Source organism: Stomoxys calcitrans, chromosome 5 (genome assembly GCF_963082655.1).
Source record: "Stomoxys calcitrans chromosome 5, idStoCalc2.1, whole genome shotgun sequence".
In the NCBI taxonomy this organism is placed as follows: domain Eukaryota; kingdom Metazoa; phylum Arthropoda; class Insecta; order Diptera; family Muscidae; genus Stomoxys; species Stomoxys calcitrans.
In genome coordinates, this window is record NC_081556.1 from 119,906,174 (window position 1) to 119,919,967 (window position 13,794).

At 38.5% G+C, this 13,794-nt stretch overlaps 2 protein-coding genes across 15 annotated transcripts in view; one reads left to right on the forward strand and one right to left on the reverse strand.

Annotated features, from left to right (window-relative positions):
• The window catches only part of LOC106094039 (molybdopterin synthase catalytic subunit-like), a 515,852-nt gene that overhangs the window by 251,525 nt on the left and 250,533 nt on the right, over positions 1-13,794 (reverse strand). The gene's annotated exons all lie outside the window — the stretch shown is intronic.
• LOC106089369 (ELKS/Rab6-interacting/CAST family member 1) overlaps positions 1-13,794 on the forward strand; it is a 289,868-nt gene that overhangs the window by 68,372 nt on the left and 207,702 nt on the right. For 12 of the 14 annotated variants that reach the window (XM_059370218.1, XM_059370203.1, XM_059370208.1 and 9 more), the window contains exons 4-8: positions 3,496-4,064; positions 10,362-10,478; positions 10,604-10,777; positions 10,884-11,140; positions 13,386-13,632. In XM_059370218.1, coding sequence (XP_059226201.1) covers positions 10,364-10,478; positions 10,604-10,777; positions 10,884-11,140; positions 13,386-13,632 — 793 coding nt within the window. In that variant the 5' untranslated portion in view covers positions 3,496-4,064; positions 10,362-10,363. Of the gene's footprint in view, positions 1-3,492; positions 4,065-10,140; positions 10,479-10,603; positions 10,778-10,883; positions 11,141-13,385; positions 13,633-13,794 lie in introns of all 14 variants that reach the window. The other 2 variants (XM_059370205.1, XM_059370204.1) reach the window with 2 other exon arrangements.

Consider the following 13,794-nt stretch of genomic DNA (forward strand, 5'->3'; position numbering starts at 1 on the left):
GGGGCCGGTTTTTAATCCGCCCCATGCTACTATGGACATACACCTAAGCCTGTAATCGGCTTGTTGTGCTCTCTAAAAACTAAAAATTAACCTCGAAAAAGAAAATTTTAAGTTAAAAGTTCCGTGCTATTTACAAAATCCTTAATTGTTTTCAATACTACTCCCCTAAGTTGGTTCATGTCTGATATTATGTCTCCACCTAAGTACCGGTGTCTTTTAGACGAAGAAGCCATGCAATGACATAGGAAATGGCTCTCGCGGCTAACAGATACCGGCGCTTAGGTGGGGACACAATACCATACATGAACCGACTTAGGGGCATGGCATGGAAAACTATTAAGGATTTTGTAAGTAGCTCGGAATTTCTTTGATTTACTTTATCGAAGTTACTTTATTTGTATTTAGAGCGCACAACAAGCAGATTATTGCATTGTTGTATGTACATAGTGGCATTGGGCAGATTTATATCCGAACCCTCTTTTCAACCTAACCTTACCTATCCCCTCTAATGGTGGCGATATTTGTAAGGTACAATGCCATGCAAAAACGTCTCTCTAAAGAGGTGTCGCACGCCGTTCGGAATCGGCTATAAAATGGAGGCCCCTTATCATTAAGCATAAACTTGAATCGGACTGCACTAATCTATGTGTGAGAAGTTTGCTCTGTTCCTTAATGGAATTTTCAAGGGCAAATTTGCATTCCTGATGTAATGTTCTAACTCACACTTGTTTGTTATTGATTGGCCAATCGATTGGACCATGCGCTACAGAGAGACTACCGGTCAATGCCGTTTCATGGCTGTTAGAAATCATAGAAAATACCACCTCCAAAACTCCAGGCAAATCAAGTAAAAATGGCGTCCTCCAGTGGCTCAGAGTGTCAAATTAGGAGATACCACGGAGATCGGTTTATATGGCAGCTATATCGAGTTGTCAACCGATTTAGACCATACTTGTTGGAAGTCATACCAAAACGGCTTATGGAAAATTCCAGCCAAACCAGATACGAATTACGCCCTCTAGAAGCGCATGAAGTCTAATCGGAAAATCGGTTATAGACTAATTTAGATCATACCTGGCACAGTTGTTGGAAGTAATTCCTCAACGATATGTGCAAAATTTCAGCTAGGTTAGGTTGGTTAAGAGTGGCAGTCCTTTACAAACTCACTTAGACAATTTTAAGTCCATTGTGATACCACAGTAGCGACAGACCAAGGCTTCTGGCGGGAATCGAACCCACGACCCCTGCACTGCTAATTCAAGCACGCTACCAACTCGGCTACCGGGGCGCCCACTTCAGCTAAATCGGATAAGAATTGCGCCTTTTAGGAGCTCAAGAAGTCTAATCGGTAGAACGGTTTAAACGGCAGCTACATCAGGTTATGAACCGATTTGAACCATACTGGACATAGTAGTTGGAAGTGGTACCAAAACACCACGTGTAAAATTTTAGCCAAATCAGATAATAATTGCGCCCTCTAGAGACTCAAGATGTCATGATCCGAAATCGGTTTATATGGCAGTTGTATCAATACGTAGACCGATTTGGCCCATTTACAATCCCAACCGACGTACAGAAGTATTAGTGCAAAATTTCAAGCGCCTAGCTTTACTCCTTCGAAAGTTAGCATGGTTTCGACGGACAGACGGACGGACGAACATGGCTAGATCGACTTAAAATGTCATGACAATTAAGAATTAAGAATTATGGGGTCTTTGACGCATATTTCGAAATTTTACAATCGAAATGACGAAATTAATATAACCCCATCCTACGGTGGAGGATATAAAAGCACTACTACTCCTTCCAAATCCTAATTGGTGATGCACCAAAAGAGGGGCTTATCGTTATGTCTAAATATAGCCAAAAACAGAATTTAAACACTGGATCGGGATTACACTCCTCAGTATGGGACAATCTTATAAATAACTAAGTTGCTCAAATGACCCTTTGTTTGACTTACAAACCCCTTTTCATTGCAACTGATTTACCAAAAAATTATATGCAATTTCTAACCCTACCCGACTTGAGGCCATTAATTATGCAAGCAATAATCCCAAAAATACAGTCTATAGTAAGTCTATAATTAGATTTTATACTGAGAAAAAAAACGCTGTATAGTATACACCAATATAGAGATAAGCAGCAAACAATCCACAATTCAAATTAAGGATAACAATTCTCATGAGACCCTATTTGCCAGAACCTCTTTCGTTATTAAACCAATTACCATTTGGGATTCATGTTCTACACACCAATAACAACAACAACAAATCCAAAACCAAAAAAGGGGTTTGTTTATAACCATATATTTATGACTTTTATGTATTTCAATTTATTAACGCATGTTGTTCGAAAGGCTTGGCCCGACAGCAGAAATAAGGAATTCTCGTTTGTTATTTCACTTAGTTCAACTCCTTAGGGAATAGCATAAAACAATACCACATTTTCAAAACAAAAGTCTACCAACTGTTGTTGGTATTGTTCTCGACGGTAATTAAATTATCATAAAATTAATAAGCATTAAAATCTTAAAGTAAACTAAAGCCCATCAATTTGGAGGGCAAAGTAAAGTAAAGGAAAGTAAAGTGGTAGTTAAAATCCCCTACAATGAATATAAATATAAATTTAAATTTCAAGCCGATGAAGAAGGTTATGCTCCTTTGCCTACCCTGCACAACGATAGCAGACGCTGTGTGTATTGTTATTATAATTTTTTTTTGTATTTTCTAATTAGAGAAGCTAAGCAATTTCAAAATTTAATTAAGACTAACAAAAATATGTGCGTAATTTAGTTTGGTTCTTCCTGTTCTGTTTCTGTTCAGTTCTTGATGTTTAATTTTAAGAGTGCAATTTAAGTGAAAAAAAACAACAACAAAAAAACTCATTATTTTTATCCTAAAACTAATTTTATTATCTTACATCACGCATGCGCATGAAAACATACTTTTGGTTGCTTATTCTCGTACCTCTTTGGTTTACTCCGTTTACTTTATGGGTTTTTTCGAATTTTTTGGTTGTTTTTCCAAACTTGGGTTGTGTTTTCCTTTTTGTTTGGTTTTTTTACATACCTATCTTCCATTGACATTTCGTTTTAAATTTAAAATTTATACTTTGTTTTCATAAAACTCCAAAAAAAAAAAAAAACAACAAAATACAAATTCCAACTGAAACACCATGGAACGCTGCATTGCCAACCATATCATACTGAACATCCCACCTTACAAAAACAAAACATCACTACTATCAACATTCACATCACCAAACTCATCATCACTGTTCCACAAAAAAAAAAAAAAAAAACAAAACGTGACATTGGCTTTGTGTCACACTCAACTCACACACACCCACACACCATAACCTTAAATAATGCACAACCCAAAACACCTTACCTTTACACCATGCACAACATGCATACATACAAACATACATATATGCCGTGTTAATTGCTTCTCCTTCTTCTTCTGCTGATGATGGCTTAACTTTTAATAGTAGAACAAGGAGAAGATAGTTTGTAAAGCAACAACTACAACAACAGCAGCCAACTAAAACACTCTATAAACCCAAGCAACGACCACCCACCCACCCACTAGCCAAGAACATTCTCAACACACCTCTTAAGAAATACCAAAAAACAAGAAGAAAAAAAAACAACACTCACACTCCCCATTTACCTTAGCATCACAACAACAACAGCAATAGTAGAAGCAGCAACAGTAAGCTCTCTCTCCCCACCCACTACACATAGCCTTCATCACATTAAACGCAGTAATTGCTCTACGAACATACAAAAATTGGAGTGTTCTCTCTCTCTCACCCCCCTTTTGGGCTGTGCTGATAATTACCTGTGTTTGGTGTGTTCATCGGCAACGACAGCAGCAGTAGCAGCGACGAAGGCAGCACTGGCAGAGACGGATTCATCTGCCATTCTTTGTAGTCTCACTGAGTGCGTTGTGTTGTGTTGCCAACCGTGTTCCTTGGTTTTCGCAGTGTTTTTCGTTTTTTGTTCATTTCACCTGTGACAAGTTAACATTAAAAAAGCCTCAAACTGGATTGCAATTATGGTTAGTAAATAATGACACCATTATTGTCCGTTCCTATGTATGTACATCCATTCACTCAGTCATTCATTCAGGCCGTAGTCAGCCAGCCAGTCAACCAGTGACTCGTTCGTGGTCGTCCATTATTATTATTGCCATTGTTTTCGCCGCTAGCACTCATGTGAGGGGAACATGTTAACATGTGTGTAAAAAAACGAGAGGAAGTGTGTGAAAGTACATAGCCTCTGAAGCAGGGCTGCCAAAATTCGCATTAAAACATCGATATTTGTGAACACAACGAAACAGTCAGTGAGAAGAGGTTACTCAATCCCCACAGCTCTAGATTTTAGGATTAAATTTCTAAGGCTTGCCTGAAGTGTTTGCATTCCATTTATAGCAGTGCTACCAGTGTTGGGAATTGCTTAGAAAAATGGGATTTTTTTTTTTGTTAAAAATGCGGAGTACATTTTTAAGCTAAGGAAATCGATGCAATGTCGAAGATTTTCTTGGGAAAAGGTGGACAATATTTTGTAAATATCTTTTACCAAGTGGCACCTTTATATGAGGATCTGTATTTGACAATATTTTGCAAAAGGTTTTTTCATTCTTTGAGAACTCAAAATACCAAACTACATACAACTTAAAAAAGTATGAATCAAGCGCACTGATATACAATTTTTTAGAAAGAATGGTTTCCTTCAAACTTCTCACATGTAATTATGTTCAACGATAAAGGAACTCTTTTTTATAGTCGAGCCGCATGGCGTGTCGTATGCGCCATCCCTTTGGTGGTTATATACAGAACGTAATTTTCCAACCCTGCACTTAGATAACACCAGCCCCACCCATCTCTTGAGACAAATCTGCAGTTTCCGTCTAAGGTTTGGAAGGAAGGGCTCTCTACCTCGAGACGAATCGCATACACCTATGACGAATTTGGATTTGTAGCTTTTTTTGCATCATTCTGTATTGGATTTAATGATACAAACTCATGGTCGTCTTTTCAATAAGAGTCTTAAATTATTTCTCTCAAGATACCTAGTCCAAACTGCGCAGTTCCTGTCACCCAAAGTGGAGTTCTATGCTGCACAGTGGGGCCATATTTTTTTTAAAATTCTTCATTTCACTTTCCTCGGATTCAAGCCCCATTTCAAACCTATGATCCGTCTACATAGTGCCCAACATTTCTGGGCCTTCAAAGTACACTGCCTAATGTGACACTTCCAATTAAGTTTCCTATCCAAAATCACTCCTATGTATTTGACCTTGTCAGATAGACCTTCGTCTTCCTCGTGAACAGACGTATTTCAGTCTTCTCTTGGTTACGCTCCTGAATGTGACACTTCCAATTCGGTTTTCTTTCCAAGATCACACCTAAGTATTTGACCTTGTCATATATCGAAAACATCTTATTGAGGAAACATGGTGCGTTCAATTGGCCCACCTTCGTCGTCCTCGTGAACAGGCGTATTTCAGTCTTCTCTTGGTTGCATTGAGACCCCTGGGTCTTGCCCAGTCATATGCCATATGCAAGACCCTTTCGGCCTTCTGCATAGCTGGTTTGTATCCTTACTCTTTAGAAGAATTATAACATTGTCTGCATGGCAGACGGGTTACAATCCCTCGTAATTCAGCATCCGTAAGAGGTTATTTATGGTGGTCACCCAAAGGTGTGGCGATAAAATGCCCCTCTATATATTTATATCATGGGACCCGCAATTTATCCACCTGTTCCTTAGCATACGATTTATCCAGTCCCTAAGGACCCGATCCGCCCGGTACTGGTCTAAGGATTGGATCAATGTGTCAGTCCGCACATTATTAAACGCCCCGTCGATGTCAATGCAATCCTCCCATGTGTACGTCTTGGCATTGAAGGATTCTTCAATTTTATGCACAATCTCGTGCAGGGCGGTCTCCACCGACCTTCCCTTGACATAGGCATGCTGTTTGTATTTAAACAGTTCGCTGAATGTTTCACTCTTTACCATGGTATCCATAATGCGTTCCATGGTTTTGATTAAAAAGAAAGTAGTGCTTATAGGCCTATAGGCCTAGGCTAGTCCCTAGTCATATGCCATTGCAAGAACCTTTCGGCCTTTCTGCATAGCTGGTTCTGATCCTTACACCTAAGAAGTATTATAACATCGTTTGCATAGCAGACGGGTTCAAATCCCTCCTTAGTCAGCCGCCGTAATAGGTTATATATGGTACTCACTCATAGGAGTGGCCATAAACTGCTTCCCTGTGGCGTGTCTTGTGCCACTTTCTCCCTTATATTTATGTCATGAGACACACAATTTACCCACCTGTCCCTTAGCATATGGTTTATCAAGTCTCCAAGGACCAGTATAGGTCTAAGGATTGGACATTGTTAAACGCCCCCTCTATGTCAATGCAAACCGCCAATGTGTACGTCTTGGCAACGAAAGATTCTTCAATTTTATGCACAGCCTCGAACAGGGCAATCTCCACCGAAATTCCCTTGATATAGGTAAGCTGTTTGTATTTGAGCAGTTCGATGAAAGTCCTGTTCTTTATCATGGTATCCACAATAAGTTCCATGATTTTGAGTACAAACGACGTAAAGCTTATAGGTCTATAGGCCTTTGGTGCCGCATAACTTGCCTCATGCCAGGCTTTCGGAGTATAAGTATATATGAGGTGCCAGATAGTCGGCCGCCAGAAATATTCCATCAGGTCCGGGTGACTTAAATGGTTTGAGGCTCCTAGGGGCTTCCTTGACCATAAATTTCATTATGATAAGTCTTCGATCAACCTCATTATTCTAAGATTTCGATGTCTCCTTGAGTCCCATCGTCAAAAGCCTCAACATGTCCTCTGTTATCTCTGCTCTCACTCCCATGTCGTCTACTAAAGTTTCAGTTTGGACATGGGTTTTTGAGAGAAACTTTTTCATCTTGACGGCGTCATCATCGCTATCGACCTGTTCGCAGAAAAGCATCCAGGAGGCATTAAAACTGAGGTGTTAACGCCATGATGGGCAAAAATTCAAAGCCCTAGTTGATCCGGGGTCACCTTAGGCTTTAAAGGCTTGTTTGGGTTGTAAAATCTTTACTTGTGTCCGAATTAAATTTTTTTGGCTAGTTAGTGCTCAAAAATCGAAAAAAATTGCTTAAGATCTACAATATCTCTTCTGGTTTCGGAGATATTCGACTTGAAGTTTTTTTTTAGAATTTTGGCCGATATCGGCTCTGTATTTTGAGTTTTACGAAGGCATTTGTGATTCGATTTTCATTTTGATTAGTGATTTGAATTGATGATGAAATTTGCAAACAACTTTGGCGCAAATATTGTCCACATCCGATTATTCAGTCAAAAAAATTTAGAAAATGTTTTCAAACGCCATATTTTTTATTATTTTTTTTTTCTTTGAACATATCCCACTGTACATCGCGGTTGCTATTTCTCTATTGACCAAATTACCGCCGTTCACACAATGTTCTGGCGTTGGTACTGTAGCACCTGATGGATTCCGTTTTTTCCGCTTGCACGACCTTGTTATGTTCTGGCAACCAAAAATAGAGCTCGGTTTCGGGGTGCTCAGATATGTTATCTCCTCTATCTTTTATCATGCAGTTACAGGTGAGGTGTTAACGAGATCTTCTGCAAAATTTCAAGGCAGTATGTGGTCCGGGAGTCTCTTGGCTGGACTATTAAGTTGATCACATCGGCATTTCGAAAATTTGTTCGGGCTGCCAAATCTTCCATTATGGTCAAATTTCCAAAATGCTGGATAGTGCTTAAAAAATCTCTACAAAAAAGTTCGCTTGAGGTCTTTTCGGGTAACAAATGAAGATGTGGCAGCCTTATTTTATATTTTTTTTCTTTGAAATTCCGAGGTGAAAAAATTTAGGGCCTGTGAGGAGGCAAACGGACCACCTAGGGCATTTAAATTTTGCATAAGATCTCGATAACACCTCCGCTCTACTCTAATTTCAAAGAGTTATCTTCATCCCTTCTCTAATGCCATTTTTTATACTAGTTTTTTCGATTCTATCCCACTGTGCAATGTTCCTTCCATTCCCAAAATATGGTCCAAGTATGGAATTTTAACCCGCTTGTGATGTGATGTGTTCTTCATCATTGTAAACTTCTTACTAATGCTAATAACTGTCTTTTCTAAAATAATAATGAATCTAAAATATTTGACTGAGTGATCTGATTTAATATGGAAAGCAGTACTTAGTCAGGACGGCTTCTCCGGTGGTTGCACAACTTCATGGTCCACTCTACATAGGTCGTAATAGGCTTTTGCTGTGGTATGGCCTATGAACGTGATCACCCTAACGTGTTATATGATACGCATCATATTTTTAGATGTTTCCTCTTTCCCTATCTATATTTGGAAGAAATATTTCGATGCAAATCATTGAGCTTAAACTTGAATCGGACTGCACTCATTGATATTTGAGAAATTTGCCCCTGTTCCTCAGTAGAATGTTAATGGGCACAATTTTGAAAAAAATGGCTTTTGCATTTTAATGCAAAATTCTTTCAAAGAATTTTTTTTTTAATTTCTCTAAAAATTTTTTGCAACAACTTTTTTTGTGTTAGAATGGCAACCCTGCTACAAAGCTCTATCAAGTTATCATCCATTCACCTACTTACTGAACAGAAGAGACACAAACACACACACACACACATCTACAAACAGTAATAGCAACGGACATATATATTAACCCCACTCCACAAGACCACAAACATGTGTTAGTCTTCTATATTACCCCCATTGGTGACTATCGTTAAAGGATATGAAAATAGCATATCAACAACCACCTTGTTTACTTCACCCTCAAAGCCTCAAAGACTCGAACCCCCATACTAAGGAATGGAAAAAAATTCAAATTCTTACACTTCCTACATCGTTTCTATTCAAAAATTCTTTTCATAGGTTTTTCTTTACTTTTTTTTAACACATTAGAGACTTAACCACAAAGAATTTCTCTCAAGTTTGTCGTCGTCGTTCGTCCGTCCGTCCATGATTGTTGCTGCCTTAAGTGATGAATAGGAAAAATTCATGGCAGCTTCTCACATTCATGTCAGTCGATTTTCGAGTTTGTCTACTTTTTGTTGGTTCTAAACTTTTCATATTAACCACAGATGTCACTTTAATAACTCTGCCGAAAAAAAAATATGCATAAAATATTATTTATTACTTGAGCCAAACCAAAACGAGACAAAGACAGAATGACAAATTCAAAAAAGAAGATCACAACTTTATCGTTCATTAGGGCATGAGATAGACACCAGAGGGAGCTTCATATGCCAGGCACTTCTTTAAATGTAAAATAAAAAAAAAATTGGGGAATTTATGTTGAAAATTAATTGAAGTTTGAATAATTAATGGCAAATTGATGGTAGTTAAGAGAATTGTTTCATGCTAAAAATAGGGTTGAGAGAATACTTGAATAGCTAAAAAAAAATTAAGAGTTAGACTATGGGTTTAAAATTGTAATTAAATTAAAGGCAAGCAAAATTCTACTTTTTCCCTCGAAAAGCTCGGATAAATGTATATTAGTGACAAGCTCTTCCAGAGCCATGCTGATCATTGTAGCGGTTCACGCTAAATACGTACGCAATCGTCCGTCTAGCGATTCCTCAGTAGACAGTGGCTTCGATATGCATCCCAAATTATCGGATGTGAGGGCAGATATTTCCACAACCTAAAGGCTACGCATGTATCTAAAACTAATTGAAGTCCATTTAGGATGTGTAGATAGCCACTTTCAATTCGCTGTTGAATTTCCTTTGCTCAGCTACAAAGATATCGCAGTGCTGTGGTACTGTGTGACTCGATTTTTTGAAGAGTTTTCTTTTTTAAGCCGAAGTCCATTTTAACATGAACCTGCTCACATGTACACAAAAGCTTCATATGACCCTTTTTTCAGTTTTCTAGTTTTTATTCTTCAGTTTTTGTAATTTTTCTTTTTTATTTTTCCGGTGCCAGTTCAATCCATACATATCCATCTGTTTTCAAACTTTGCTTTCAATTTTTTTATTATTTTTCTATTTTCATTAAAAGCATCTCTATTTGGTTTTCTTTTCTCTATACGCTACATAAAAAATAAATCCAAAGACAAACAGAAAAACAACATACAGTAAAAAAAAGAGAAAACTCCCGCCTGCACTGATTTTTTTAGTTTCTTTATAATTTTTAAGTTTTCAAATTCAAACTAACCCGACCCAAGCGAAGAAGTAAAAAAAAAATACTGAAAAACAATCAATCAACCAACTCTTCCCCCCACAACCCCTGTCATCATCCTCATGATATCATCATCATAATTGTATGAATTTCAGCAATGGGCAGTCCATACTACAGAGACATGGATGAGCCAACCAGTCCCGCGGGGGCGGGACATCATCGAAGTCGGAGCGCCAGTAGACCCGTAATGTCACATGGTCTGGATTATCCAAGTAATTAGAATGACTTAACATTTTTTTTAACCCCACCTCGCGGAGTAGGAGATAAATAAATTGTATTTTTTTTTTCTTTCTCTTCTTTCGTTTCCTCTTCAACCCTGCTGAATTGTATTTTAAAGGAGCCCCCCGCTATCAGTCCTTGGATAGAGGTGGCCTGGTCGATCATCATGACCGTGAGTTCATACCCATACGTGAGCCCAGAGATCGTTCGCGAGATCGATCTTTGGAAAGGGGCTTGTATTTGGAAGATGAACTCTACGGACGTTCGGCCAGGCAGAGTCCAAATCCTTTGGGTAAGTTTGTTGTTGTAAAAATCTAACAAAAAAACACACTTCGCAAAAAAGCAAAGATTTTACCCATTTGTTTTTGTCTGTGTTTTTTTTTTCTTATTCTTTGCAGGTTTTAATTCGGGCATGCCAACCACGGATCGAGCGTATCTGGGCGATTTGCAACATCAAAACACAGATCTGCAGCGTGAATTGGGTCAGCTGAAACGAGAACTGGAGCTGACAAATCAAAAGCTGGGCAGCTCCATGCATAGCATAAAGACTTTTTGGTCACCAGAACTGAAAAAGGAGCGAGCGTTGCGAAAAGAAGAGAGCGCCAAGTATAGTTTGATCAATGACCAGCTGAAATTGTTGAGCACGGAAAATCAAGTAAGTCTATCAAGGAAAATAAAACAATTTACACAAATAAACTCAGTTTACGTATATACGGTAGATAATTGAAGGTTCCAGCAGATTTCTATGTAAGTAAAATTGTGACAAAAAAAAAATATTCCGAAATATATTTGGACAGTAGCGCAGAGGTTAGCATATCCGCATATGACACTGAACGCCTGGGTTCGAATAATGGCGAGACCATCAGAAAAAAATTTTGCCAATGAACATTCCTCTAAGGAACCGGGGCAAACTTCCCACATATTAATGAGTGCAGTCCGATTCAAGTTTTAAGCTCAATGATAAGGGGCCTCCTTTTTATAGCCGAGTCCGAACGGCGTGCCGCATAGTACCTCACAAATGTTGCCAGCATTAGCAGGTATATGGGTCAATCTGGATCATATTTAGTTCAGGTGAACCGAGAGGCATTATAGAAGTCACAGTTTAAAATTTCAGCGAAATCAATTTATAAAAAGTAAAAGCGTGCTAAGTTCAGCCAGGCCGAATATTGGAATCCCACCACCAAGGATTCTGCCAAAAATTTGTACAAAATAAATTTAATTGAGGGGCATTATTTTGTTCTACATACCAAACTTCTGTCAAACCAGCAAAAATTACTCAGACCATATTAGAAACGTATGTTGAAGGTCATGAGAGAAGCCGTTGTACGTAAATTCTTCTAAATCGGATGAGAATTGCGCCCTCTAGAGGCTCAAGAATTCAAGATCTCAGATCGGTTTTTATGGCAGCTATATCAGGTTATGGACCGATTTGCGCCATACTAAGCACAGTTATTGGATTTGCGCCATACTAAGCACAGTTATTGGAAGTCATTAAACACTAACTTCAGTCAAATCGGATGAGAATTGCGCCCTCTAGGGGCTCAAGAAGTCAAGGCCCAAGATCGGTTTATATGGCAGCTATATCAGGTTATGTGCCGATTTGCGTCATACTTAGCACAGTTATTGGAAGTCTTAACAAAACAGTACGTGCAAAATTTCAGTCAAATCGGACGAGAATTGCGCCCTCTAGGGGCTCAAGAAGTCAAGACCCAAGATCGGTTTATATGGCAGCTAAATAAAAACATGAACCGATTTGAACCATACTTACGGCAGTGTTTGGAAGTAATACCAAAACACCACGTGCAAAATTTTAGTCAAATCGGACGACAATTGCGCCCTCTATAGGTTAAAGAAGTCAAGACCCAAGATCGGTTTATATGGCAGCTATATCAAAACATGGACCGATTTCAACCATACTTAGTGCAGTTGTTGGAAGTAATACCAAAACACCACGTGCAAAATTTCAGTCAAATCGGACGACAATTTCGCCCTCTAGAGGTTAAAGAAGTCAAGACCCAAGATCGGTTTATATGGCAGCTATATCAAAACATAGACCGATTTGGCCCATTTACAATCCCAACTGACCTACACTAATAAAAGGTATTTGTGCAAAATTTCAAGCGTCTAGCTTTACTCCATCGAAAGTTAGCGTGCTTTCAACAGACAGACGGATGGACGGACGGACGAACGGACATGGCTAGATCGTCTTTAAATGATATGACGATCAAGGCGCATATTTCGAAGTGTTACAAACAGAATGACGAAATTAGTATACCCCCATACTAGGGGGGAGGATAAAAAAAAACTGTTTCTTTGAAAAATAGCATGCCTTCAATTGCCAGACGGACAGACAGTCATCACCAGTCCGACCATAGCGGTCATTGAAAAACAAAAACTTCATAGTTTTAGACCAATATTTCGGGGTGTTACAAACGAAATGACGTAGTTGAAACTCCTTCCCTATCGCCCTTGTGATGGAGGTTATAAAAAAATAATAAAATTTATGAATACAATTATCGTCATCCTTTTCCTACACTTTAGAATTATAGTGCTTTGAATTCCTTTTTTGAGCATTCTCATATTTGGGGTCTAATACAAATATTGACAACAATTTTACTTTCATAAAAATAACACTTGAGCAAAACAACCAAAGCTTAGCCATGTTGTGGTGAAAGTGCTTTAAGTGCGAGTTCATGCGATGGCCTTCTAATACTAACCCCAACAACATCACTAACTAACATTCTACGGTTATTATTAAATATGTTATGGCTAATTAACTAAAAATGTTTTCTTTACTTTCTTTCCATTTATTCTGTTTACATTGTCCTCGCCCCCCCACTATACTCTGGGTGTTTGGTGTCACCATTCCAACCTCCCCCCATCTCTAAATCGTGATATAGAAACAAGCCATGTTGGTGCGTCAATTAGAGGAGGAACTACGTGCTCGCATGCGTCAGCCCAACATTGAGATGCAGCAACAAATCGAAGCGGTCTATGCGGAAAATGATCATTTGCAGCGTGAAATTAGCATTTTACGAGAGACAATCAAAGATTTGGAATGTCGAGTGGAGACACAGAAACAAACTTTGATTGCACGCGACGAAAGCATTAAGAAGTTATTGGAAATGTTGCAGGCCAAAGGCATGGGTAAGTAAATAAATGGTAGAAAATTACAACGGATACACTAGGCGGCAAAAAAGCGTTATTTATTAAAAAAAAAATATTAAAAAAAAAAATATTCAAAATTTTTAAATTATATAAAAAGTTCAAAACAGGCCCACTCTGTCCTCTAGCTTTGATCCATCCGTG